Consider the following 27,958-nt stretch of genomic DNA (forward strand, 5'->3'; position numbering starts at 1 on the left):
TCCCACTTCCTCTGTGGCTCAGAGTGCACTGTGGGTGGAGGTTGAGAGGTGTGTGGAGGCCGAAGTCCCAGTTCAGCCGCTTTCTGACTGAAGTACCTAGACCAATCTTTAGAAAATTGCGCTAGTGCCGGTGCCGTTCGATGAAGTAGAAGTAAAATGAAGGATTTTCGTGGCTCTCGGCCGCTGTCGCGCAAATTGAAGCTGCTTGCATCATTGGCGAGCGAGGGCAACGTAACCTCTACGGGAGCACTGTCATGCTCAACAAGCGCACCGGTGGTGACCAAATCAGCAAGTCCGACGGCAATTTTAGGCGAGAAGTTCAGGAGACTAATGGATTGGTATGAAGAGGTCACAGGACTGAAGGAAGTGCGCGTGTCACAAGATAAGGTCCTGAAAGCGGAGAATCGTTTCATCACCTCTCAAGATGCTAGGCGTAACATTAGTAAGGAATTGGCTGTGGTTAGAGATAAATTGAAAGACATATATGCTGAATTGGATCAAACATCTAGAGGGGAAGACCGTTATGTTACATTGATAACACAAGAACACAAAGTTTTGAAGGACGAACGAAGGCTAGCTGAACTCTTTAATTGTTACGAACAAGAGGAACGAGAAAACTTCTCATTTCTATCTTCAGCTGTGAAAGAAAGCCACGAAAAGGAAAGAATTCAGGCTGAACGGACTAAATATTGGTCCATTATTGGCTCTATTATGGGTACGATGATAGGCATTGCTGGGAGTTCCATCAACAATGAATTCAAAATGCGAGAACTGAGGAAACTTGTTAAAGAATCTGCACAAGCTACTATAGCCTCACGCCAGGAAGCCGATTTTCCAAAAGATTTGCTTACTATCACAAATGATGTTAAGGATGTTACCCAAAGATTAGCGCAAGAACAAACTAATATTATGGCAGCGATTCAGGCTCATAGTAACAAGATGGACAGTGAATATAATAAAATTCAAAAGTATTCTGAAAATAGAATTCATGTTTTGAGTGATGGAACCGTGTTCAACATTGATGAACTTCTTGAAGCTCACCGTAAAGAAAGTAGAATTTTGGCTGCCATCTGTTTATCATCAATAGCATGTGTTTTTGTTCTGTCCAAAGTAATGAGCTAGTTGTAGCATCTACTTATGATTCAATTGCCAGTGATATTCTGATAATAGTTTGATTATTTTGAAATATTTGTGATGTAATCTATTGATAGATCTTACGACCCTTTTTCCATGCATTATACTTTGTAGACTGAATATACTCTTGCCTAAAATTTTTTGAAGTGTTTTAAGTGGATAGTATATACTTGCCTGTTTGAACATGATGATGGATGTGAATAATTTATGCTTTTGTCAATAAAGGTTGTGTAACTTTATGATGGCTTAAGTTCTTTTTTTTTTTTCTGGGATATCAACAAAGATGTTGCATGAAAGTATGTGTGAACAAAAGTCACTCTGAGGTAAAGAAACTAGCAACCTTGATTACAAAAGAACAGTGATAACAGTTTATTTAGCAGTAAGTGAGAATACAAATAGCTGTTCTGAGTTATGTTAGGATTCAGTAAACATTCTAGTTGTTTTGAGCAAATAAAAAGTAAAATTTACATGCACGTTACTAGCTTAATGGTCTTTTACAAGGAAAGTTTGCTCCATTATGCACTTATGGTAATTCTGGACACATAAATAGAATAACAGCTTCAAAATCTAGCATTCCAATCATCACAAACCAAAGATTAATCACACACGAACATTTTTAAAAAACTTAAAAAAGAAAAAAAGTTATTGGAAAACACAAATTGAAAAAACTACCATGTGAGAGACACAGAGACTAAGACTGGAAGCATTAAAACTTAATTGAAGAAATAAGAACAATACAAAGAATTTCTTTCCGATTCTCATCCATAACAAGGATCATCATTGACACAAATAGTTTATCTCATCCTGAATATGCCAAAGCCGATAGACCACAATCCAGAGGGAATCCAAGACTGATGAATATTCACAGGGAAGAGGGAGGGGAACTGATAAAAATTTTAGTATTTGTGTCACTGGTAGCCATTTTAACTATCCCACTTGCGATATTCCACACCATCTGGAGGCTTAACTTCCACAGTCGCCTTCTTGACATCATTCCAAACAGTGCTCAAGACAGTGCCTCCTGATTCAACCTAAAACACAAAAAAGAAAGGCCAATCTTTGTTAGAAAGAAAAGAAAAAATAATACTATCGGTGTCATTAATCAAGGTCTAGAGAATTAACTTACGAAGGATTTATTCATTGCTCTACGGACATCATCAGAGCCTTGACCATAAATTTGTTGGAACAGTGCATTTAAAGCTGCTTCCCCTTGAGGCTTGTCCTCTTCAGTTTCACTTAAGGCTACAACAACTTTATCCCAGTTCTTCTCCTTCTGAGGTTTGGCATCTAAAATTGAAATGAGAAAGTGAGACAGATGTACAGAAGTAAGTGTAGGTAACAGAAATTTTGATGTGTGCCTCAGGAAACTTGCCTTCAGATGGATGGGGTTCCAATTCAGATTCGAGCTTTTGCCATCTAACTCCATCAGCTTTTTTCAATTTGACTTCAATCTGAACAAAATGAAATTGTAAGGGTTAAAACATTTCACCAAAACACACAGGATTTCAGTTACTGTAGCTCAAGTTATTATCAAGTGATAATAATATGTTAAAACTTACTTTGGATGATAAAATTCTATGGGAGGATTGGTCAGGAACAATAGGATGTGACAAGTTGTATCGAAGACAGGTCACTTTATCAGGAATCTTCAGGTCAACTGTCACCTGAAAAGGAGAAAAATGAAAGATTCAATTAAAATTATTAAAGACTTAAACCGGACTAGGTGACAAAAGCCTGACACTTATCTTACCATCTGAGGCCCATAGGTTATGTTAACATCATCTTGCGTCAAATTTTTCACCAAAATGTTGATAGATACATGAGTTTCAGTTTGGTACCAGTCATCCCTTATTTTCGGAGGGGCAGGCGGAGGCGATGAGGCAGCTGCAGGTGTACACTACAAACAAAGGAAAACAGGAGTGTATTATGACATACAGCTAATTTTCATCAGTTAACTTTCTTTGAAATAAAGATGTGCACAAGAATATAACAATTACCTCAGTTCCTTCTGATGAAGCCATGGTGAAAGGTGTTCACCTCTTGTTTAATACTAAATAGCAATGGACGGGAATCTTACACAGAAGCTTTGACTAGATCTCCTCAAAACGTATACCTGCAGTCTGAAATAAAAAAAAGGTTTATGGCCCATTAGGATTTTAGAAGTTGTGACACACAATCAAAGAGGTTAAGTTTCGAAAGGAATGTTATGACTGAGCTAACTCGAGTTAATTAAAGAGACAGAAAACCCAAGACATTCAAAACGGCACACACCAATAGCAGTAAGAAACGTTGACAAATACCATAGGAAGAGAAAATATATTGTTAACTAGAGTTATTCTTGATCCTCAAGACGAACATTTTGCCCAGAAAAACCAGACAGCAAACAGCACAACTAAACTAGAGGAAGTCAAAATACTTTCTACTCTACGATGTTTCACTTACGGTGCTTACAAGAAATTGAAGGTTTTTAAGTTTCAATGGCATTTACCCCTCTGATTCCGCTTAGACATTGCAATAGCAGCCATTCTCGACTTTTCCAAACAACAGGGCTGAACGACTGAACAGGAGGGATAGGGGAGGAGGGGGGGTGAGGGGAGAGAAGGGAGAAGGATCATTCAGTGGGGTACTGAAAGGAAAGACTAGCACCGCCAGCGCTGAACTGGTCACTGGTCCGTTGAATGAAACTCAGTTTCTTTTCGTAAATGTTACACACACCTCCTGCATTCTACTTTGATAATTTTCTATGAGAACTCTGTCCGTCTAAACTGGGTTGCATGGTTGGATGCTCGCCTTCTCAATGGCCCTCTGCGTTTCCTAACCCCAAAATTTGAACACCTGTTGGCAGTGGATCTGGAAGGCCGTGCCACCGGCTGATCGCCTCGTTGTTTACGGGTTTCTGTTTACATTTGCGGCCTGTTGCTGTTGTGCCTCGCGCCTCGCGAGCTGGACCTAGGTTCGGTTAGGTCCTGTCGCGGCCGCGGCTGGGTAGGTGCCCAGGTCCTGCCCCTCCTCCGCCGCCAGCCGTCTCTCTTTCTCTCCCACCTCTCTCCAGTGGCGAGCCGGTACTGGCGGTGTGGCCACTGGTAGGGGCCTAACTACACTCGCGTCGCGGCTTCGCGGCTTCGGCTTCGCCGTGCGGTCGCCCTCACCGCGGTCGCGGTCCGCGCCGCGCCCCGCCAGTCGGCTGGCGTCTTTTCACCTGGACGAAGCGCTGTCTTTGTCCGTCGTCCGCGTTCCTTGCGAGGCCCGTCGTTCGTGCGTGTTGCTGCGGGTCGTCGCCCAGTGCTCTCGGTTGTCATGGACTGGCTGCTGCAGGCTGACAGTCAGAAATTCAAGTCCCACTTGCACACCCTGCTGTGTTAGCTGGCCCGAGACACTAAAAGTGGTCTGCACCTCTGTTTGAACTTACTGTTTAAGTGACGTTTCCCATCCAAGTGGCACAAGAGTATGGGACAAGTGGTGCCGCTGCTTCAATGGTTTTGTTTGAACGTTGGATCGAAGTGTCTGCGCTGTGAAACACCAACGTTGATCGGTGCAAGAAACTTTCAGTTCAAATGCAAATGTATTTGAGATGCCGGACATTGGACCAGCAACTGTGATGAGATAGCTGGTGGTGCCTCATAGGCTGAAGATTTTCGTTTGTGATTGAGTGACAGTTCAGCCATCATGTCGTCACCAATGGGAATCCTTGTGGATTACCTTGGCTTTGCAGCCATGGACCGACGTTTCTCCTCTCCAATGATGCCCTGGATTATTGCAGAAATCAGGCTGCGGGGCATGAAGGAAAAGGTAGGAAAGCAAGTCTATTGATCGACCAAAGACCATAATCACAAAAATACAAAGTGTTTGAAATTTGCTTCCAAGCCTAATGCGCTTCTGAAAACTTACACAAATCTTATTTGCTTTCAGATGTCGCTGTCAATCTGTGACGGATTCATCAAAGGATACAGTGCCGGAGAGAGCGACCCAATGCACTTGTCAACCGCAAACAGTGAGCCTCTGTTCAAGCACTCACTTAGCCAGGTCAAGAAGTACTCGCATATATTTGGGAACCACTGCACCTTCCTCTACTTCATGAGGGACCCCATGGAGCCAAACTTGCTTTTCTGCTACCTGTACCAGTCTGAGGATCCCCAAGATGTAAGTGCAATCAAATTTCAGAAAAGACTGCCCTCGCCGGGGCTCGAACCCGCGGCCACTGCTTTGAAGGTCGGAACGGGAAATAGCGCAGCACTGCGGCAGGTAGGCGCTAGTTCCGGTGAGCGTTTCGTTTCATCCAATTGCCGGCGAGGCGACGCGGCGAGACCGAGATGTTTTGCGTCACCAGTGGCGGCATGGCGTCGCGGCGCGGGATGGAGGCCAGGCAGGCAGGAGGCTCATTCCGAGAGTCGCTCTGTCTCTCTCGCACCTACTGGGGACGTCCCTTGAGTGCGAGAGAGACAGATCGACGAAAACGACTCTCGGAATCAGCCTGCAGGCCGACCCGAGCATCCTTGGCTGTTTTTATGCGGGGGGGATCGGAAGTCAGCGGGGCGACCCGCAGGGGGAAAGGAGGAGGGGGATATAATCATTGTTTATCCGTGCGAACCTCTTTATTTTTTTTTTAATGCTTCGCATAATGAAATTGTGCGTTTGCGCTTCGGCCCGCCAGGCCTACAGAGGAATTATCTGCTCCTCATTGTTGAAGATTTGGAAACTCGTTCGCTTTCTTCGAAATTGTGCACGGTAGTCGAAGCAGCGTCGCGAGGTCCACGATCTACTCTCGTGGCTGGGCCTGGGCCCTGGGCCCCGCCGGCGCCCCGCCTGCGCCCCGCGCGGCCCCGCGACCTCCTCGTGGAAGACGGGCCTGTCCTCCTTGGCCGGGGTGCTTTGCTTGCCGTGCATTCCCAGTCATCCAGTCATCCAGTCCAGCAGGGATCGGCCAGGATCTGGATTCGACCTGACCGAGTCCGCCGCGCCGCACCGCGGCTCAGCCGCCGGCACGGTACGCCCCACCTCACCTCTCGAACCCCTTGCCATTCGGCCGAGGTGAGCCGGTCTCGGGGCGGGGCGGGGCGGGGCGGGGCCCACCGCCTCCCTGCTGCACCAGGGCCTGGGCATGTCACTGGCGTCCTTGACGTGGCTATCGCTGCAGCGGTGCGGCGGCGTCGGTTCCGTCATTGCGGCCCGACCAGGCCGACCAGGCCGACAGCCTGACCCGCCGCGTCCGGAAACGCGACAGCGACACGGCCGGACGCCGGGCGTTTGAACACCGTTGAACCGTGGAGCCGGAGCGGAGCCTCGCCGCCGCGGTCCCGCGGTCCCGCGCGCCTTGCTTGGCGTTTGGCTGTCGGTCCCGCACGCACTTCGCTGGGGAACTGGCGGACGCATTCCGCACTCTGCTTTGGTCTCTCTCGCACTGCGACCAATCTCTGTTCGGAATGAGCCCGCGCTGCGGCCAGCTTCGGTGCAGGACAAGGTGCGCGTGGCCAGTTGGAGCGCAGTCCCTGGCAGTCCCTGGCAGTCCCTGGCAGTCCCTGGCAGTCCCTGGCAGTCCCTGGCAGTCCCTGGCAGTCCCTGGCAGTCCCTGGCAGTCCCTGGCAGTCCCTGGCAGTCCGCAGTCGAGCGCGCTGGATGTGTGTCAGCAGGTCCATGGCGGTCCTGGCGGTCCTGGCGGCCCTGGCGGCCCTAGACCTAGACACGGCAGCCCATGCCGCGGCGCGCTTCGACAGGGCCTGCCAGGCCTGTGCGTTGCTGCTTGCTCACTGCTCCAGTGGCTCTGGCCGAACATTTCCTTGCCGCTGTCTCTCTCGCACCCCTATGGGACGCTTCATCAGTGTGAGAGAGACAGCGCTGTTGGGCTCGCAGGGCGTTGTTGACGTGGACCCTCGCCTTGCTCCGGTCCAAAGGTCGCACCTGCCTGCCATGTTTTATGCATGGACCTATCATCGCCCCGCCCCCCTCTCTCTCTCTTTGCCACCCTCAGGATAATAGGATTCGAGATGAGCAAACATATCCTGGTGAAGGCGCGCCCCGCGCTCCGCCACCGCAAAGGCAGTCAGTCCAAGTCGCTGCGGAGCACTGCGTCGCGCCGGGAGCAAAGTCGTGTTGTCAAACGCCGAGTGTTTTCGCCGGCCCGGCGACTTGGGCTGCTTGGGCTGCGTGGGCTCGACCTTGAACTTGAGCCGGCCGGTCTCTGCCCCCTCGGCCCCTCTCCCAGGGAAACAGAAACACGCTTGGCCGGCCGGGCTGGGCCGGCTTGCCCCGCAAGTGCGAGTCAGCCTGGTCGAGCTACGATCATATGTGGTCTAGCCCTTAATGGTAATGGTAATGGCGGGTAGGCAGACCCGCGACACAGCCGTGCGCCGCGACGGCCTGCTCTCCGGGGGTTCCGTCCCCGCGGCGTGGAGTCTCGGTCCGCGTCGATTCCTCGCTGCCGCGATCCGACTCCTCACTGTTTGCCCGTCATTCGCACTCGCCAGTGGCGATGGAAGGGCCATGGTCGGCGTGGCGGTCCGGATGAAGGACATCCGGGCCGGGCCTGGCCGAGCCGGGCCGAGCCGATCAAGTGCTAACCGATGACGCGCCGCCTCCCGACCTTCCCGCAAGAACAACAACTGCCCCGCGCCGCTCGTCTTTTGTTTGTTCTGTTCCCCCTTTTTTCGGCCGTCTTTCTTCTGCCGGCGGCCGCGCCGCGCGATGAGAACCGACCCGCCAAAAGAAAGTCGCTGCCTTTGCTTCCGAACCTCGCCAGTCGTGCGCCCGACTCGACTGCCTATATCGGCGCGGGGCGTACCAGTGTGGGCCAGAAGGCCGGTGGAGGCGGACAAAACTCTAGACGCGTTTTGAGCTCCAGCGTCGCTAAGTGGGACTCGAACCGAGCGTGTGAACCCACCAATGGATTGCTCTCCGAACGAGGAATCCATTGGTGGGGTCACACGCTCGGTTCGAGCCTCATTTGGCGACTCTGGAGCTCGAAACGCGTCTAGAGTTTTGCCCGTCCGCCTCCACCGGTCTTCCGGCCGACTGTGCGTACGCTGCCTGTCGCGCGTGGAAATGGCCGCCGAAAGTGCCGACGTCTCGCCGCCAGTCGTTTCGGCCGCCCGGGGATGATGGCCGCGCGGCGGACACTCCGCGACGACATCTCGCTTTCCTCCGCAAAAGCTCGATCCGGCGAAACGCTCCGCCGTGCCGCTGTGCCGCTGTGCAGGTGGCGCGGCGTTTGCGCGGAAGAGAATGGCGGGGCGGTGCGGGGCGGGGCGGGCACGCTCACTGCCAAGGCCGCGGTCCCCTCCCCACTTGATAAATCCGCGGGAGAAAGTGATGCTCCCGGTATTCCTCGTCGTCGTGTTCTCTCGCGCGGCGCCGCCACGCGGTACTACACGCCAAGTGAGAGAAACTGGTCGCGGTATTTTTAAAACCGCGTGAAAAAAACAAAACAAAGTAAAACTTATGGTCGACATGATTGACTTTTGGCAGTGTGGTTCGGTCTGCCGCCCTTTGGCGCGTGGCCATCGTGTTGTTGTTGGTGTGCCGCCGCGCCCGCGGCGGGGAGGGGCGCCCCGCGCGGCGCGGAAGCACAAGCCGAGGCATAAGTACTGCCGGAAGACTCGGGCAATAATTTGGAAGTCCGCCTAAGTACTGTAGTGGAAAAGTATGGAGACTTACGTGCGTGGCATGGCGTAGTCACCACACGTGCACGCCAGGCAAATCGCCGCGTTGCCCGTGCGTTGTGGAGTGTATGCACGCGTGCGTCCGCGTCGTTCGGAAAGGCTTACCTTTGCATTATTTCGAGCAGCGCCGTGTCTTGGCGTGCTCCCAGTGTGTGTCGGTGTGTTTTGACGTCACAGGGGGGCTGCCTGTCTGTCTGCCTACCTGCCTTCCTGCCTGTCTCTGCCTGCCTGCGCTGCGTCTGCGTGCCCATCAGGCCCGCGCGCCGGCCCGGCATGTCTTTATATTGCCATTCGCAGTATGGTTGTTTGTGCGCCGCCGCGCGGTCACCGCAAGTACACCCCGATTTGTCCATTTTCGTCACGTACGTGGCGCGGACTCGACGCGGTCGTCAGGAGTCGTCCCTCCGCCGTGGGGGCCCACAACGCCTGCAACTAGCCCACAATGTAGTGTACACACTAAGTACTGAGCACCGAGTGCCTCCGTCAAGACGGCTGCCTTGCCCTTGCGGGAGGTGAGGTGCTCAGCAATACACGTGCCGTGCCGTTTAGGCTCGCATGGGCACACAACTCGCCTTCATGAATGGCCGCCGCGTCTGTCTGTCTGTCTGCCTGTCTGTCTGTCTGCCTGTCTGTCTGTCTGTCTGTCTGTCTGTCTGTCTGTCTGTCTGTCTGTCTGTCTGTCTGTCTGTCTGCCTTTCTGTCCGTCCGTCCGTCCGTCCGTCCGTCAGCAATAATGTAGCGACAAGGTGCCGTGGGAAGCCCCCTGTCGCGCCGCCACGACGACTGCGCCTTTTGGGCCGGGCTCGCTCAGTCAGGCCGTCAGGCCGTCACCAATAAACGTTTTCGTGGGAATTTGCTTTCGGGACGAGCAACTAAAGACCCCTCCCTCCGCTCCCCCCTCTGCCGCCTTGTTGGAGGCTTCGCCCGAGGCTTTGCTGCGCGCTGCTCACTCGGGAGGACTAACATCCTCATGTCAAGAGCGTGCCGTGCGCCGCCGTGTCTCGCCGGCCGCGCGCATGACGCGCGAGCGGTTCACTACACTGCCCCATGGCCGCGACGGCACGGTCCAGTACGGTGCGGCGCGGTCGGGTGCGGTGCGCCACACTGTCAAGACTGTTGTATTGGCCACGCCGTGACTTTTCTTCCGTCCGCGAGTCCTTTGCACGAATGCCGTTGACGGAGTGGCCGGCGAGGCGCTCGCGCGGGGGCCGCGAACGGCGGAGCACCGCGGAGCATATGCCAATGGCCTGGCTGGCTGGCTATCGCGCGCCCCGCCCCGCCCCGCCCCGCCCCGCCCCGCCCCGCCCCGCCCCGCCCCGCCCCGCCCGCCCGCCCCGCCCGACAACGAGCGGGCGTGCATTCGCACCCGAGACCCCCGATGATGGTTCGGCAATCGCGGTCCGCGACACTGGAGACTAGCGCGTGCCGCGTCGCGCTGGCCGTGGGGCTGTGTGCTGTGCTGCGCGCGCGGCGGAGAGAGGGGCGGCGGCGTGTGCCTGCCAGGCCGCCAGCCTGCGAGGTGGGTGCGATAAGGGTAGGGTGCGGCTCCACTGCAGAACACTCCGGCGATAGCGGCGCAGCAGCGCGACACATGCGTGGCTCTTGTCGTCCCGGCCGCCGCCGCCGCGTGCCACTGCCGGCCGCTGCCGCCGCAGCCTCGGCCAGGCGCTGGACCCGCTGCACGGACAAGACCGGCAGGATGATCTCCGTGCCCCGGGCCTGGCCTGGCCTGGCCTGGCCGCCCGGCCTCCCGGTGGAACGAGGCTATCGCGTCCCTCATTATCGTGGTTCGGCTCGACCCGATGGGATGGAATGGGATGGGCCTAGTTCTGGGTATTTGGGCCGCCAGCCGCCGCCAGCCGCGGCCGGGGCGCGTGCAGGCAGCGCCACAGCTCGGCTGCAGGGCCCCTGGGAGGTGGGCAGGCCCGCGGCCCCTGGCGTGTGGCGGGGCGCCCTCCTCGACAGGCTCGCCGCGACAGGCCTGTCGAATTAAATCCAGTGGTGCCAATTGCACGAGCGACGCGCTGTGGCCGGGCTGCAGTGCACGAGACAAAGAAGGGGAGAGGCAGCCCGACGGAGCAAAAAACGCGGACGAAAAGTGGCGGTGCCTCGGCCGGGATTCGAACCCGGGCCTATGTACACACGCCCGTCCGGATTTAACTAGCGTCGCGTGCTAATTGGTTCGGCCGGCAATTTTCGCTCGGCGGCGTGGCGCTGCTCGGCGCGCACCTCGCGACGAGGACGGTCGTCGTGGCGGCGGCGCGGGCGGCGCGGGCGTCGCTCTCCTTGGTAACGGGGACGTCAGTAGTGGTTTCCATGACAACGCATTCCCGCCCCTCCTCCTCTCTTCCGCTTTGCCTTCTTCTGGGTCCGCGTCCGCGCGTCCGCGGCGGCCGGGGAGTGTCCGGGGCGGGGGAATGGCGAACCTGCCCCGCGCCAACGGCACCTCGCCGCCGAGGCTGTCCGAGCCCGGCCGAGGAAACTCGAGCTCGAGGCTGCGGCTCCAGCGCTGCGGAGGCGTCTGCCCGGCCGGCCGGCCGGTGCGTTTCATTACATTTCATTACTCTACGCGACGACGGCCTAGTCGGCGGCGTGATGCAGCCCGCTGGGGGGCTCGATGGGGGCACTTCCCCCTCCCTGGCCGCCCGAAGGGCGAAAAGGCTTAATTTAACGTTAACGACGTATCGCCTTCTCGATGTTAATCTAACGGTAACGTTAACTCGATAACGATTCTGGGGAAGAACCCCCGTTTCGTTATCAGTTATCGTTAACACGATTCCGGTTAACTTATCGATTAACTAAAGTAACTAATTCCCCAAAACTTACAAATGCAGGCAAAATTAAAAAAAAAAAAACCTTCCTGACCGTCGTATTTTTGCGCCGCTTGCACTTCGCCGTGCCCCGACGGTAGTGGTAGTCAAGTCAGTACTGGGGTAAGTCATCGCTAGTCACTTACTAACGCACTTATCAGTCAGTGAAAGTTTGTAGAATTTTAAATTTTAATCTTTTCCAAGGGGGGCTGACTCTCCCGAACCGTGTACGAAGTATTATATATTATAGGTATTATAGAGTATTATAGGTATTATTCCGAACATTTTATTTAGATAATTGTGTCGTTTTAAGAGGTTTTCCGTGTACCAAAGGTTTCCGAAATACGCAAGTTAGTTGAAAACAAGGATTCCGGCTTGCGCTCCTGAGCCTCAAAATACTACCGCGCATCTTTAAGAGCCTCAGCACCTTGTCATCAGCCTTAGCGCCATTTTCTTACTCTAACGATCCGTCTAAAAATCGCTGAACGCCTGTTCACCACAATTTTACAAAACTTTCTCATTTTGAACCAGAAACTGCACTAAATGTGCGGCATTTTTTGGTATTATGGATTATAGTATTATAGGTATTATACAAGTATTATAGGTCTGTGTACGAAGTATTATAGGAGTCAGCCCCCCTTGATCTTTTCAACTCTATATTCCTAATTGTATTTATTTTATCATTTAAAGATTGGGAATGCCTACATATTAGTCCAATCAGACATTACTTTTGAGCATTTAATGTTGTTTTTTCTTTTCCTTCATTCCCTCGTCCTTTTTATTAAAAAGTTAGTTACTTTTAACGATTTTCATTAACAGTAACTTATCCGAATAACCCCCGCGCAACGTGGTCGAAAGGTGTCCGACGTCCAACTAGCTCATCGGCTCCACGCAGGGTCGGAAATTTTAACTTAACGATAGTCGGCGGCTAACCCAGAGACTAACTTACAACCCTGGCCGCCCGAAAGGGAGCGAAAAGGCGCTACGCTACATCATATCACCCTCTCCTTAGAGGAATCCTGTATCCGCGCCTTGCTCGATGTAGCCGCGGCATGAAGGTGCGCCGCCGGCAAAGTGAATTGATGTATAAGCGGGTCGTGGAGCGGAAGGTGGATACCCCGCGTTTCAGTTTTCGTTTTCGTCGACGGCCGGGTGTCGGTGTCGGTGTGCCTCTGCGCCTCGTTACGTAATGGCGCGAGTGTGGCCCCAGTGTCAAGGTTGGCTCGAGGGCGGGCCTATGCCGCCGCGGGCACGGCCGGCATGGAGGAGAACGGGCTCGTAAAAGTCGCCTCGCACCGCGGCGGACACGACGTGCACGACCGAGGTGTCAAATTATGGCGCATGACGTGTTGACGTTGGCGGCGTTTGGTTCGGTGAGGTGCCGCGTGTGTTCCGGTTGCCTGGACTGCCTGGCCTGCCGCGCTCATTGAACCCGTCAGCACCGCGATGGCTTGGCGATGGCGGTCTCGGCCCGGCCGGTGCACGCCCTCCACCCCGCGGCGCCCCGCGGCCCTCCAGGGCGTGCTTCGCCTGCTTCGCCGGGCTTCGCGCGCTGCGCCACGCCGATCACACCCATTGATGCGTCGCCGTCCCATCCCATCTGCGTTTTTGTGACATTGCAGCCCGGCACGTCTACCTGTCTGTCCGCCTGTCTGTCTGTCTGCACTGTCTCTCAGTCAGACAGACGGCTCTTTTTGTCGTTGTAAATCAAGTGCGGCGGGGCGGGGCTGCTCGCGCGGGCCGGCGTTGGCGGCCTGAGGCGTTTTTTACACGCGTTGGCCCGCGGGGCTTTCCCCGCGTGCCGTGCCCCAACAAGAAGCGCTTAATCACCACATGATGATCGCCATCACCGTCATCATCATCAACATGGTCGTCGTCGCGCACGTGCGGCGCGAGGCGGGGCGCTAGGCGGGGCGGCGCACTACTGCACTGCCTTGTTGTTGCTGGCCGGTTTATTTTTACGCCGCCACTCGGCCAGGGCGTGCGGCGGCGTGCCGCCGGGCCGCGTCGTCGCCGTCCTCGCCGTCCACGCCGTCCGCGCCCTGCAGGCCCCCTTCCAGGACTTGAGCCCAATCCTGGCACGCCTGGCAGCCGTGACTGACGCGCAGGCTAAAGCGGTCCGCGGGGCGCGGCGGCGGCGGGCCGGGCGGGGCTGTGCTTGGCACCTGCACGGCGTACTTGTTGGCGGCGGCAGTGTCGTTCACCCAACGCCCTGCCGCCGCGTGAGTCAGCCCGTTTGCCCTAATTACCCGGACGGGGGGCACAGGCGCGGATCCAAGGGGGGGGGGGCGATGGGGGCGTCGCCCCCCCTGAAGGCGGCGAAGCCGCCTGAAAAGTAGGCAAAAAGTAGCACATTACCCCTGTAGGTAGGCAACTTTCGTGACATCGCCCCCCCTGAACCCGTCCCTGGATCCGCCCTTGGGGGGGCACGCCGCACGCCTCGACCAGGCGGCACGACCGCGCCGCGTGGAGGACGCGGAGGCTGGTGCAACGCCGCGAGGCCTGCGTTGCCCGTCGTCCCCGCGCCGCGCCGCGCCCTCGGACGCCCGGCCGTGACGTCACGGGGAAGGAAGAGACAGATGTTTGGCGCGGGCCTTCGCGAGGGACGCGATGGGATGGGCCCCGCCGCCTGGGCATGCCCTGGGCCAGCCTCCGCGAGGACCGCGAGGGTGCGCGGCGCCCCCTCCCCCTCCCCCGCTGGCTCCGCTGGCTCGCTGCCGCCGTTTGGACGTCCTCCCGTGCCGGCCTGCCGGGGCGGCCAGGGCCCAGTGCTCGGCGGCCCGTGCTCGCGAGCTCGCGCGTGCCCGACGCCGCGCATCCACACGCGTCAAGCCACCCTGTTGGTGGTGCCGTCCGGAACGTGTTGCTCGCGTGACCCGAGGCGTGACCCCTCGTCGCCATCGGGGTCGTCGCTGTGTCCCCGCAGCCCTTGGAGGCCGCCCATGTCCTAGGCCGCTGCCCCGTGCGCCGCCCCACCCCTCCCCGCCCCGCGCCAGGGCGCACCCCACCCAGGTGCCTTTTCCATCTCGCTGGAGCGCCGCACAGTGGGCCAGAAGACGGGCGCAGGCGGCCAAAACTCTAGACGCGCTTTGAGCTCCAGAGTCGCTAAATGGGACCCGAACCGAACGTGTGACCCCACCAATGGATTGCTCTCCGAGCGAGGAATCCATTGGTGGGGTCACACGTTCGGTTCGAGTCCTGTTTAGCGACTCTGGAGCTCAAAACGCGTCTTGAGTTTTGGCCACTCCACCGGTCTTCTGGCCCACTGTGCGCCGCGGCGCCGCCTTCGCATTGGGCGGCGCTGCAGTGTCCCCGCGCGGAGTGATTGTGATTCGTCAGGCCCGCGTCGTAACGATGCAACGATGTTTGGCGGCGCGGCTTCTTGCGCCGTTCCGCCGCGCTCCGCCGCGCTCCGCCGCTCCCCGGGATTGTCTCAATGCTCTTTTTCATCCACTCGCCTGTCACTGTCGGTCGAACCGCGACAGAGTATCCCAGTATCGCATTTTGGGAATTTCCTCATCGTCCTTGCCCCGCCGCCCAGTGTCTGGCTGTGTGCTCCGTGATTTGCGTCCCGCTGGCCCGCCGGCCGTCTCTTTGACTGAGCGAATTAATTATTGCCAACGGCCGAGCCCGTAATTGAAATTGATGGATATGACGGCTTTTAATTTGCGCGACGGCCGCGAGCCTTCAGCGCTTGGCTGTGGCTGTGTGTCCGCGCGTCCGCGTCCCCCGAGGGCGGTGCGGCCCCCAGCGCCCCGAGCGCCCTCGCCAGACGGCCAGGCCCAGCGTCGCGTTGCCTGTTGGCGCGAGCGCGGCAGCAGCGCGCCTCGCCTCGCGTCGCGTCGGGCTGCCTCACTGCCTGGCGACGTCAGGGTTGACATATCGCACGATCCGGGGCGCGAGCGGCGCGAGCACACATGGTGCACTCCTTCGATAATGGACGCACTTGCTAATGTGTGTGTGTGTGTTGTTTGTTGACGTAGTCGCGTTCGTCGCTGCGACACGTTCAAGATTGTGTAGGCGTGTGTCAGTCGGTGTCTCGCGACGGCCGGGCCCGCGCCCCATGGCTCACCGCGCACTGGCTTGCAGTGGAGCGTGGTGCATGGCCGCGCCCCTAGCAGCCCCCAGCCCCCGACTGACTGACGAGGTCCTCGACTGAGCTCGCCTGCACCCTGCACCCCGAGGACCAGCACGCCATGATCACGATGCCGTTCGCCAGCTCGCCGTTCCAGCGCCACCGCAGCGACGCGGACCAGCTGAGAAAGACGCCGTCCGTAAGTGCGGAGCGCGAAGCCGGGCGGGGCGGGGCGAGCCGAGCCGGCCCGTCGCACAGTGGGCCAGAAGACCGGCAGAGGCGGTCTAAACTCTAGACGCGTTTTGAGCTCCAGAGTCGCTTAACAGGACTCGAACCGAACGTGTGACCCCACCAATGGATTCCTCGTTCGGAGAGCAATCCATTGGTGGGGTCACACGTTCGGTTCGGGTCCCATTTAGCGACTCTGGAGCTCAAAACGCGTCTAGAGTTTTGGCCGCCTGCGCCGGTCTTCTGGCCCACTGTGCGTCGCCAGCCTGTCTGCCAGTGCTGGTCGGAGCGCTTGGTGTGGCTTGGAAAGCGCTTTGCTTTGCTTTGGTGAGCCGCCTGCCTGCCATTGCCATGGCCTGCCTGCCGCTGAGCGGTTCCGCACGGTGCTTCGTCGCTCTGTCTCGCTCGCACTCCTACCGGGCGTCCCGTGAGTGCGACGGGGACAGAGCCACGACGGTTCGGAACCTCTGCTGACACGGCAGTCGCTGCAGTCGGTTCGTCCGGACATCCACGGCGCGGCCTACTTGAAGAAGCCGGAAGATTTTGCCGTTTGGCTGACGAGGCTTCCTTCCCTCCGGAGAGCCGCGCGCACTCCGCGCAGGCCGGCAGGGAATCGTATAAATTAGCGAGTCAAGGAGAGCCGGTACCGGCCGCAGGCCCAGTCCCGGCGGCTGGCTTCGGGACGCCCCGGGAAGGGATCGGAACGGATCGGATCGGACATCGGCCGGCGCCGCAAAGGACGCGCGCACGGATCGCTCGAAACACTCCGTCCGTCGGCCGCCCCACTGACCAGCGGCCAGCTATTGGCCAGTGGCGTCGCCGCCCAGCGATTATGCTTGCAAATGGCGATGAGGCTGGATTTGTTGTGCTGCGCGGCCAAGAAGATCGGTTTGGCACTCTGTCTCTCTCGCACCTTTACGGGGAGCCCCGTGAGTGCGACAGAGACAGCGACGAAATGACTCCTGGATCGCTCGGCAGGAAGCGTGTCGCCAATTGGCCGATCGGCAATGCCTCGCCGTGCCGCGTTAGAAGTCCGCTTGCGATGCTAAACAAAGCCAGATTGATGGGAGCAAGGCGCACAGTGGGCCAGAAGACCGGTGGAGGCGGCCAAAATGTTAGACGCGTTTTGAGCTCCAGAGGCGCTAAACAGGACTCGAACCGAGCGTGTGACCCCACCAATGGATTCCTCGTTCGGAGAGCCATCCATTGGTGGGGTCACACGTTCAGTTCGAGTCTCATCTAGTGACTCTGGAGCTCAAAACGCGTCCGGGATTTTGACCGCCTCCACCGGTCTTCTGGCCCACTGTGAGGCCTGTTTGGTTCGGACTGCAGTGTACTGGAGTCACTGGAGTGCCCGCCCAGCCTCGGTCTGCTTGACTCCAGCGGCCGCGACGACAGGTTCCAGATTTATCGCGCTGCGTGGCGATGATGGCGTTCAGAGCCTCCGCGGCGGCCTCGCTAGAAATTTCCAGTGGCCGCGGCGGGGCGCGCTGTCGACGCCGCGACGCCGCCGTGGCCCTCGGAGGTTCGGCGTCCTTTTCGGCATCCGACTTCCGTTTCGTTGTTTTCCAAACGAATCGCCGCGAATCTGGAGGCGAATTCCACAGCGGGGTCTGCCCTGGCCAGGCCCCGGCCGCTGGCCTCCGCTTCCGGGTCCGGAAGTGGACCAAATTGGTGGCCGGTTAGTGGCGGCCAGGCGGTGACCCGCGAGACAGACGTCATTGGGTTGGCGGCCAGGGCAGGGCAGGGCAGGGCGCGGCCGCCGTGCAGGTAGGCAACGCGGACGCGCCGGTCGTGCGGGTCAGCATCGGCCAGCTCCGGGCGTTGAAGTTCCTGGCGGCTTGGCGGTCGGCCACGCGGCCATGGCGTGGCGGGGCGTGGTGCTGCAGGCCTGTCGGCGGAGAGCAGGGGGTTCCCGACGAGGGGGAGGTCGCGAAACAGAGTGGCGGTCGCCGCGGTCGCCATGTCGCCGTCAGGGCGCTGCTGGGAGGTGGCCAGCACTATGAATAGACGTATGGCACGGTGTGCACGGTGTGCATGGCGCTGGTCCGAGCCGCGGCCGCACGGCTCTGGCTTGGCCTGGCTTGGTCTGGCTCTGCTTTGGTGGTCAGCGAGTGCAGCGCTAGCATGAATGGGCTTGAGCGCCGCGCTGCGGGTTCGATTCCCGGCGTCTGCTTTCTGTTTGTTTTTTCCTCTGGGCCTGCTTCTCTCAAACACGCGTGAGGCACGCGACCCGAGCCAGCCAGTCGATGCGAAATCCAATTTCTCTCCGGATGGCCGGCCCGGCCGGCGCGAGCCAGCGCCGAGCATGGTGCCCGTGAAGGCCTTTGGACCGGATTGCTTTCGCCATCATCTGCCGACTCCCAGGTTCAAAGACTAGAAGGACGCTCTCTTTTTTTCGGTTGCAGCTCTGCTTAGTGACCTTCACTCTGTAGATTTGCCCTAATAATTGGCGACCGCCGCCTGTATGCCGTCTTCAATTTTAAAACACGTCTGTTCACGGCTCCTCTCCACTTTTAGCAGACGGCATCAACAGCTTTCTCATGACATTTTAAGGTAGCTAGCGGGCAGCCAGTCGACGTTGCCTCCTGAGCGTTTTTAGTTTCCGCGTTGCCACCCCTTCCCCATTCCCTCTGCACGGTAAACCGAATGCCTCGAAAACCGGGAGAGCGCCCCGGTTTTGGATGCGCTGTCTCACTCCCTCTCCACAAGATAGAAAAAGACAGCGCACCCAAACCGGGGCGCTCTCCCGGTTTTCGAGGCATTCGGTTTACCGTGTGCCCGTCGTGGCTGCGCTGTCGTCCTGCAGGCTGAACTGTCTCTCTCTCACGCCGGGGTGCGAGAGAGACGCCGCGACGAAACGCCGTTCGGAATCAAACTGCTGAGCGCGACCCAATCAGGACCGCCGGTCGCGAGGACGCGGGGGCGTCCTTGGCCTGCTGCTTGGCCTGCTTGGAGTTCGGCAGCGCGGCGCGCGCGGCGTGTTGTTGTGGCTCGATTAGTGCATCGGGGAGGGGGAAGGGGAGACACCAAAAGGAAGGGAAGGGAGGCGCCGCGGAAAATAGACTGCATCCTCGGCGCCGCGAGCCGCGCGTCCCGCTCCTCGCTTCGCGCGGTTTTTCTTGCTTTCTTTTTCTTTTCCTCGGCGTGCCGGCGTGTGGCGGCCTTGTTTACCCCCCCCCCCCCCGCGCGGCGGGGACACTGGCAGCGCGGACCTCGAGCGAGGGGTGCGCGGCTGTCAAGGACGCCGCCGGCCGGCGCGGACGTCGCCGAGGACGTCACCGACGGAGAGCCCCACTGGCCCCGCGACCGGAAGGAATGGAATCAAAGTGTGCCGTATCGCTGCACTGTAATCTGTGGATCTGGCCGGGCCTATCGGAATTGGCTTTGGCCAATGGGATGGGTATGGCGGCACGGCCTCGCTAATTGCCCGCCGTGTCTCACGCAGACCGCGTGGCCCGGCCTTTGATTCCTAGTCGTGTCAAACGGCACGCGCCGCACGGCCACGCAGAAATAAATACCGCGGGGCAACGCCCGCCACGCCCCGCCACGCCCCACCACGCCCCACATCGGCACGCCACGCCCCGCCACGCCACGCCATGATCCGCTTTTTGCTGCGTTTTTCGGGCCTACCCTCGGGGACGCCAGGTGCCCCAAACCGGGGCGGGGCGGGGCGGGGCGAGGCACTCGCCAAAGGACCCATTAGTGCGTGTTGCTGGTTTTGGCACCGACGCCGGGGCTGGCGGGGCCACGCCACGCGACGCCACGCGACGCCGCAGGGACTTCCCGCTCGCTGCGGCGGTAGCGACGGCAACGGCACTCGTGCGCGCCGCGACCGCGACACGGGACAGGACTCACTGGACTTGAATCTGACGGGGGCGCCTTTGTTGCAGGTGATGGAGCTGTTCACGCAGATGCGCGACCAGATCAGGGACGGCAGCCCCCACCCCGGCAGCAGCGGCTCCGTGGGGCAGCCTGGACGCTCCCTCAGCAGCGCCGCCAACCTCACCTCCCTCTGCGTGGACATCTCCCCCAGCACGTCGCACTTCTTCGAGGTGAGCCGTGTGGCCGCCGTCGCTTGACAAGCATTTTGCTAGTGTGTGCGACCGGCCGACTGGCGCCATGCTGGCGCCGCCTCGTCCTGACCTCGCCCTTTGCTCGCGCGTTGCCGCGTTGCTGCAGGTGCTGTACATCGGCAAGATCAAGGTCTCGCACCGGAAGGTCCCCGAGTCGTTCATCGACGATGCTCTGGAGAAGTTCCGGCTGCACGACCTGGAGAAGGAGAAGGAGAAAGGGCGGCTGGTGGAGAACGCCGGCAAGGCCATCCTCATGCGCAACAACTCGAGCAGCAGGATCTTGCCGCCCGGCGCCATGGCCGCCGCCGTCAACAGCGAGAGGCGGGGGTCGCAGGTAAGGGCCGCCACCGGGTAGAGCAGGGTAGACTTGACTGGGTGGACCGGAGAGAACCAGCATCTGGGTTGTGGCGAACGCGCTACGTGGACTACGCGGAGGGAGAGCCGAGGGCACTGTTGCGGCTGCTGTTCTGCTGGGCTGGGACCTGGCGGCGGACCAAGCCAGCGCCACGGCCAGCGCAGGGCCCGAGGCAGGACCGCAGGACTCTAGGGCGGGGTGGGCAGGGCACGGCAGGAAACGGGACAGCAGCTGCAGCTTCGCTGGTCTTTTCAAGAGGCGTCCCAGTTTCTCGCGTGTGGCAGGTGCCAGCCAAATGTGTCTTCCTGCTGGCTCAGGGGAAAGGGGAAAAGAATGGGGGACTCTGTCGACCCGCCGGTGCAATGCCCCTTTTCTCTCTCTCTCTTCAAGGACTCGATGTACGGCGGCAGTGACCTGGGCTCTGCGGAGAACATCAGCCACAACCCGGGCCTGGCCCCAGCCAGCTCGCTGGCCGGCAGCACCCTGGGGCCCGTGCCTTCCATCGCGCTGTCCGGCTCCGTGGAGACCCTCGCCCCCGGTGCCGCCCCCGGCTCAGTCTCGGACACCGCCCCCGCAGCGTCCGACGCCAGCGGCAACGCGCCAGAGGAGGCCAAGTCCGGCGCGCCCGAGGAGACCTGGGGAAAGCAGAAGTGAGTCTCCTCGCAGCCAGCCAGCCAGCCTCACCGGCAGCCACTGTTGGAATTTTAAAAATGGAAACCGTCCTCTTCTTTTGTCAGTTCCCTCCCTCTGGAGTCTATGCGTGCCCGTGCTGGCTCTGCCGGAAGTGCCCTGATGAAGAGGCCGGAAATGGGCAGTACTACAGTGAGTACCTGTCGGTCCACGATGGAGGTACTAGGGTCTTGAAGTGGCAAGGGTTAGTCTTCATTCTTTTTCTTTTCTCTCTCTCTGTTTTCAGACTGTCGAGCATAATCGCACCATGCTGTTCCTTGTGGGTAGAAGTGACTTGCGGCTCATTAGTCCCGACCGCAAGCAAGTGCTCCTTCATAAAAATCTGAGGGACATTGCCAGCTGCATTCAGGTGGGTCTTTTGATGTTGATTGGCCATGGATCACAATTATATTATATGTTTGTCTCAAACTCTGTTATTGTACCTTTCTTCAGGGGGTCAAAAACTCGGACCACTTTGGGTTCATCTGCCGAGAACAAAATGCAGAGAATTTCATCGGTTACGTTTTTAAATGTCAGTCAGAATCATTTGCTGATGATGTCGTTGGAGGTAAGTTTATTGTTATTGCGATTTCTGCTTCTTGCATTTATTACAACTAACTTATTTTGTTCACTGTTCTATATATTTGTCTGTGCAGCGATTACCCAGGCTTTTCAGTCCACTTCTGAGGCATACAAGAAGGAAAAGCAGCCTGTGATGTCCTGTGAACACTGCCCTATGGTCTGGTTTCACAAGCTATGTACTGAACTTGAAGGTAAATTACATGAACTTTATCAACAGTACTTCCAAGTTTTATTAAATTGTTTTGTGTATGTTATAAAATTTATTTCATTACTAGGTCTCAGTGATAGACGAGCTCAACAAGTGATATTCAGAAGATTGGAACTTCTCCCTGAAGAAGAACAGGGTATCCTCTTGACCAAATTTCAGGGATCTGAAAATTCCAGTCACACTAAGGGGTTAAGAGAGCAAAATGAATTTCTCATGATGCTAATTCGAGCTCACTGTGAAAGTAAACAGGCACGACATGTGCATGACACAGCAGAGAATAGGTAGATTATGCAATGCAAATTAACCTGTTCTCTCCTCATTCTGTTGTGTATCTAAGTCATTCACATTTCTGTTTTCCAGGAGTGAATTTTTGAATCAGTATTTAGGTGGAAGCACAATATTTATGAAAGCCAAGCGGTCTCTCACAAGCTCCTTTGATCATCTCCTAAAGAGGCGTGGTTCAAGGGATGATTTTAATCCGATGGCAAAAGAGCATAGTTTGCCAATAAATGCTTCATTGTGTAAGGTGCGTGTGAATTATAGACAGTGTAATAAATCAATTTTTTTTAAATCCAGAAATGCTGATGCTGTAAATGCTAATCAATTTGATTTTCTGCAGGAGAATGGGTCAGCAAACCGTTCATCTCCATCTGCAAATGGTGTTCCCACATTAGAACTCCCTCCAGACCATGATGAGAACTCAAGTGATCCACACAGACCTCGTTCTTCTACTATTGGATCGGGAGAAGCAATGAAAAAAGAAATGAGCCTCCCTGGTACCCTCTCCGCAGGATCATCTCAGCCACAATTGACCTCATCTCCAGTTCCTGGAAGCCCTGGATCCCCTCAACCCAAAGGCAGTCAAATGATGAACATGTAAGTGTGTGTTTGGAAACCATTACAAGTATCAAAACCTTTTGGGATGTTTGTTTGAAATTGGTGTTATGCAGATTTCTTAAAGTGGGTAACACACCAAAGGCATCCTCAATGCTCCCTGATGATACTCCTGAAGATGTAAGAAGACATTCTGGTTCCTGGCGCCAGGCAATTTTTAAGACTGTAGTCACTCCAAGCAAATCAAGTGGGTTTATATGCTGCCTATTTTATTAATGCATACTTAATACATTCTTAATGTGGACACTAATGAGGACTTTCTTAGGTGAAGGTGCTGAGGCTCAAGACATCCCAGTCAAGAAAAGCAGAGAGGAACTTCGCTCTCTATGGAAAAAAGCAATTAATCAGCAGGTCCTTCTTATTCGGATGGAAAAGGAGAATGCAAGACTTCGAGGTAAATGTCTATTTTTGGCCCTTTCAAATATTGATTTATAACTTGTCGTGACCATAACACTTGCCCATCTAGCTCGTCAAGAGGAAGCAACAGTTAAGCGCATCAAACTAGAATATGATGAAATCGGTTCCTGTATGAGGGAAGTCATGGAAGTGTGGGACTTATTAATAAGCAAAGAAAGCCGTGTCAGTGCAAGATGTGATAATCAAATGCTTCTACAAGCAATTCGCCAAGGTAAAAATTAATTACTTGTTTTAGAGAGAGTTCACATGGTCTGTTTTTTCCTTCTATTGTTTCTTCTATTTTGAAATTTATGTTTTTCCCAGGTGTACCTCGTTCTAAAAGAGGAGATGTATGGCACTTTTTAGCTGAGCAATATTGCCTTAAAATTCCTCCAATTGATACAACAAATTTCCCCAATTATAATGTTCCCTATGAAGACCTCCTCAGGCAGCTTACATCACATCAGCATGCCATTTTAATTGATCTAGGTGAGATGATGTCAATTATTGCTTCTCACATGCATCTGACTGCATCTGGCAGTGACAGTGTAAAAGAAAGAAAAGAAAAACAAGTTTGTTGTCAGTCCCTTTCTACTCCTACTTACATTATCTTCTTTTTTCGTTTATAGGACGCACTTTTCCTGGACACACTTACTTTGCATCACCCCTTGGACCTGGTCAGCTTGCTTTGTTCAATTTGCTCAAAGCCTACTCATTGCTTGATCCAGAAGTTGGATACTGTCAAGGGTTGAGTTTTGTTGCTGGAATCCTCCTTTTGCATGTAAGTTTCACAAATTTTAAAATTAAACCTTAAAATGGTCCCAATCAATTTTTTTTTTAAAGGATATTTACTTATATTCTCTGATGGTTTTTGTTTAGATGTCAGAGGATGTTGCCTTTTTCCTCCTTCGGCATCTGATGTTTAGGAGAGGTTTACGTCGTCAGTATCTTCCTGACATGGCTGCCCTACAAGTGCAGCTCTATCAGCTCTCTCGTCTCTTACATGACCAACAACCTGCTTTGTATTCACACTTGGATAAGCATGAAGTAGCTCCTACACTGTATGCTGCCCCTTGGATGCTCACACTTTTTGCTTCCCAGTTTCCTTTGGGATTTGTAGCAAGGGTTTTTGGTATGTATAAAATTATTTGCTGATTGATGTTAATAATTATTTATCTTTTCTTTAAAATTATTATTCCCCCTTCCCTTTGCCCACACAGATCTGATGTTTGTGGAAAGTCCTGAAATCATCTTCAGAGTTGCTATTGCTCTCTTATCAGAGCATAAGGATGGTATTTTAAGCTGTGATTCTTTTGAAGAAATTATGGATTATTTAAAAACAAAAGTGCCAAATATTGATAAGGTTAAGCTAGATAGGATTATGAAAAAGGTGATTCATAGTTTCTTATTTAGTCTGCTTGTTGTTCCCAAGGAGGAGAAGTATTTTAATAATGTTTTGTTTTCTTCAAGGTCTTTAACATGGATGTCACTAAACAACTTCATGAATATGAGGTGGAGTACCACGTTTTGCAGGAAGAAATGTCATCTCCTCGTCCTGAAGCGGAGAAAATTAGACAACTGAATCAAGAAAATAAGCAACTCCAGGAACAACTAGAGGTTTGTTCTCTTAACAAACCAAATGGTTTTAAATGTCTTTATATGATAACTTACTTAATCTATCTGTTTATCTTTATTTCCAGATTTCATCCAGCAACATGCACAGATTGGAAACCTCTCGTACTCTTCAACAAGCCCAACTAAACAGACTTGAATCTCAGGTTCGCAGTTTGGAAGTCAGCATAAGTACGCTTGGTGGGTTCATATCAACCTTAATTGAAAACCACAAAGACATTGAGATACCGGGAGATGTGAGGAGATTAGTGGCTCAGCTTAGTGCTCCAGGCTTAGATCGTCGTAAAAATAGTGGAAACTTAGGACTAGGAAATATTTTGAAGCCTCGTCACGACCCACCAAATACTATGAAACCTGATCCCAAACATGACTCTAAATTCACATTAAATTTGAGTAAAAATGATCCAATGGCGAGGACCAAGTCAGATCCTCCGCGTATGATCCCATCCCCACGTAGTTTTCCATTGAAAGTAATTGAGGATGATGATAGGTATGAATCAAACCTTAGACCTACACTCAGTCTTCAGAACGGATCAACCATCAACAGCATGAATTCAAAAACAGTGTCAGGGCGACCGTATCCATTAAAATCAGCCGCTAGTTCACCCAACCTAACTTCCAAAATGTCATCATTTTTCCAAAAAGTTCAAATACCACAGTCTGAGCAAAGAATGAACTCGATGAATCGGGGTCAAAATGAGCTTGACAAGTTACAAGAAGGAAGAATTTCTTCCGACCACTCTGGCTCTGATGTCAGAGGTTTTGGCCCAGGAAATGTTTTGAATAATGATTGTTTATTTGAAGACATTCCTTTGAATGATGGTAATGAGCCTTTGTCAGCTAATAATGATGTAGCTTTTAAAGAAAATCAGCAGCCCCTCAGAAGAATAGATATTGTAAAACAGCAACAGACAATTCATAAGTATGACCCTCACTCAGGTACAGATTTTCAAATCCAGGCCATAGGTTCTAGTCCAATTCAAAATTTATCTTTAGATACACAAGTCAGTAAAGGAGGTAAGCAGCACACAATAGATGCGAGCCTTCATGATTCTCGGAGTGAGTCTATAGACTCACTACAGACTCCAACCTTACATCCACTAGATACTTGCTCAGATGTCAGCTTTTCATATGGAGGTACCACCAAGCTCAAGACCATTAGGCCTCTCCGAGCCCAACTTGGCAGAAATGCCACCATTGCAGCGTTTTCACCAACATCCCTTCCTCAATCAAGCAGCTCCTCTCCCTCTTCTCCAGAAATAGAAAACCCCAATAGTGATAAAATATCGGGCATTGTTCCACCCAAAAAAGAATTAATGCTAAGCTAATATCAATTCAGTTGAAATTTTGTGGAACTTCGTGTACTGTATGTTTTGTTTTGCCATGTATGATCTTTCACACTTATTATGTACATGCTCTGTTTACTAGGTATAATCACATGGGCATGATTTTATTATATTTTCTGAAGACCACGACTTTATCATTGTGTTATTGTTACCTCAATTAAATAATTATTGTGTTATTGTTACCTCAATAAAATTATTATTGTTATTCTTCTGTGTCCATGTTATTTGGTAGTGCCCAACTAGTCTAGCGACCCTCCTAGGGGTGTCGACACATTCTAAAAGGAGACATCCTGGCTATAAGAAAAGCAAACTCACTATTTTTACATTTTTACCCTGTGAAGAGGCAAAAAGTGAAGTACAGGAAAGTAATCAAAGGAAAGCACTGTTAGAGCGGAATATAGAGTCATTTATTTTGTTGCAGTTATTTTTACCATGCAGTTTCTTAGTCACTTTGTTTCATCCAAAAATTCATGTTCCTCATTTTAATGATGTGTTTTTTTGTTGCTTTTTTTTTCATTTTATGTTTTAACTAGACCTAGGGTCCCACTATTTGTATTTCCATTTTTTTTTTCTGTCTTAATATTAATTAATTGATAAATTAACAGAAATGGCAGGATGTTGTGTTGATTTTTATAAATTAATCAATAATACTTAGCTCCATCGAGTACATCCACAATAAATTGATGAGGGGGGCGGTTAATCCCAGATCATCAGCAAAACAGCAAAATGGAGTAAAGCATTCCAAGAGACATTACTCCGAACTAAAATGACAAGGTAAATGATCACATGGGGAGACAGGGGAGTACTACCTGACATAGAGGAATCACTCATCTTTCTTCATTGGCATAATTAAAACTAATTACAGTACTACAAATAAATACAGAGAGGTTGCACTGTTTGGCTTGCAATACAGGGAGTTCCCTTGAGAACACAGGTCATACTGACATTTATGTACTATCCTAGTCGCCCTTACTTTTAAGTACTTAGATCTGCCAGGAAAGAAATAAAATTGGTGATTTTTCTCAATTGCCATTAATCACCAAAACTTTCACAAGAAAAGTTAAATTCATTTATGTGTTTATGGCATTAACATAAATTGAATTGGCTTAGGAAGTTACACATGATGATAATGACTTAAGCATGTCATTATGATATCACCGCAACTTTTTGGTTCTCCTTGAGTTGGCACAGTTAATTTACCCACCAGCAATTAGGCACGATACAGCACAGATTCATCACAACAATGTATCTAAATGAACATGATAATTGTTGAGTTGTAATGAGCCCGTCCTGGGGATTGAGAAGGAGGAAGAGAACAAATGCAGCAGATTGAGTCATAACAAATCAAACGTTTGCTCACAAATATTATATTCACATCAATTTATTGAATATGCTCTAAGAGCTTACTCCTTCCTCCGATGGACCACTTTTAGCGTCCGTCAAGTAGGTCCATGATGTGATCAAGTGCTGCTACCGGCTAGTTAAGGATTACACTATACACACGACGGGTGCCAGAAACAGGTCCTCCCACCCAGGATCTCGTTATTCCCACCTCTAAATCCATCCAGGCTCGAACCCGCCGAGTCCTGAAGCTAAGAGAACTAATGACACGAAACACACAGCAGGAGTATCACCAGACGCCCGTACACTCGCAGTAGTTACAGGGTCGCGCTATCACATCACAATCGCCACAAATCGAACCAGGACTACGAAAAGAAAAGGAAAGTTGCTGTGGCGGAGGGTTCCAGCCCGAACCCGCGGGCTGTCCGCATGAGTCCACTTCACTGGCAGGCCGCAGTGCCTAGCAGTGCCGCGACGGGGCGGCTTGGTTGTCACACCGCAAGCCGCAGGGCCGCACCCGCACCCCTCGCCGTCAAGGGGTGGCACGGCCGAAGGCCAGC

The 27,958-nt window shown here is 54.0% G+C and overlaps 4 protein-coding genes across 11 annotated transcripts in view; 2 read left to right on the forward strand and 2 right to left on the reverse strand.

Moving 5' to 3' along the window:
- Positions 1–19: 19 nt before the first annotated feature.
- Positions 20–1,373, forward strand: LOC117641833 (mitochondrial potassium channel-like). Its single transcript, XM_034379499.1, has one exon. It carries the CDS (start codon positions 157–159, stop codon positions 1,120–1,122), a length of 966 nt encoding a protein of 321 aa, XP_034235390.1. The 5' UTR covers positions 20–156; the 3' UTR covers positions 1,123–1,373.
- Positions 1,374–1,488: 115 nt separating this feature from the next.
- Positions 1,489–4,177, reverse strand: LOC117641834 (protein SGT1 homolog). 7 transcript variants are annotated; one of them, XM_034379503.1, is made up of 7 exons: positions 4,039–4,177; positions 3,132–3,254; positions 2,885–3,031; positions 2,694–2,798; positions 2,507–2,585; positions 2,261–2,421; positions 1,489–2,165 (listed from the first exon to the last, which is right to left on the reverse strand). In XM_034379503.1, exons 2-7 carry the CDS (start codon positions 3,153–3,155, stop codon positions 2,058–2,060), a joined length of 624 nt encoding a protein of 207 aa, XP_034235394.1. In that variant the 5' UTR covers positions 3,156–3,254; positions 4,039–4,177; the 3' UTR covers positions 1,489–2,057. The 7 variants fall into 7 exon arrangements, with proteins under 7 accessions (XP_034235394.1, XP_034235395.1, XP_034235396.1 ...); XM_034379504.1 differs by having other exon boundaries at positions 3,970–4,142; XM_034379505.1 differs by lacking the exon at positions 4,039–4,177 and adding an exon at positions 3,850–3,964.
- Positions 4,178–4,288: 111 nt separating this feature from the next.
- On the forward strand, positions 4,289–26,266 carry LOC117641831 (TBC1 domain family member 1). Of its 2 annotated transcripts, XM_034379495.1 has the most exons (21): positions 4,289–4,923; positions 5,044–5,274; positions 19,793–19,954; positions 20,082–20,309; positions 20,721–20,980; positions 21,068–21,152; positions 21,247–21,369; positions 21,453–21,567; positions 21,656–21,772; positions 21,857–22,070; positions 22,150–22,315; positions 22,409–22,665; positions 22,740–22,870; positions 22,949–23,077; positions 23,150–23,311; positions 23,404–23,568; positions 23,709–23,860; positions 23,959–24,211; positions 24,300–24,469; positions 24,550–24,696; positions 24,780–26,266. In XM_034379495.1, the coding sequence occupies exons 1-21, from the start codon at positions 4,801–4,803 to the stop codon at positions 26,037–26,039; spliced, it is 4,650 nt and encodes a 1,549-aa protein (XP_034235386.1). In that variant the 5' UTR covers positions 4,289–4,800; the 3' UTR covers positions 26,040–26,266. The 2 variants fall into 2 exon arrangements, with proteins under 2 accessions (XP_034235386.1, XP_034235387.1); XM_034379496.1 differs by lacking the exons at positions 4,289–4,923; positions 5,044–5,274 and adding an exon at positions 15,614–15,870 and having other exon boundaries at positions 24,780–26,039.
- Positions 26,267–27,292: 1,026 nt separating this feature from the next.
- LOC117641188 (atrial natriuretic peptide receptor 1) overlaps positions 27,293–27,958 on the reverse strand; it is a 91,744-nt gene continuing 91,078 nt past the window's right edge. The window contains 1 exon segment of the mRNA XM_034378333.1: positions 27,293–27,347. Coding sequence (XP_034234224.1) covers positions 27,293–27,347 — 55 coding nt within the window.

This window comes from Thrips palmi, unplaced genomic scaffold (genome assembly GCF_012932325.1).
Source record: "Thrips palmi isolate BJ-2018 unplaced genomic scaffold, TpBJ-2018v1 HiC_scaffold_15, whole genome shotgun sequence".
NCBI classification, from domain to species: domain Eukaryota; kingdom Metazoa; phylum Arthropoda; class Insecta; order Thysanoptera; family Thripidae; genus Thrips; species Thrips palmi.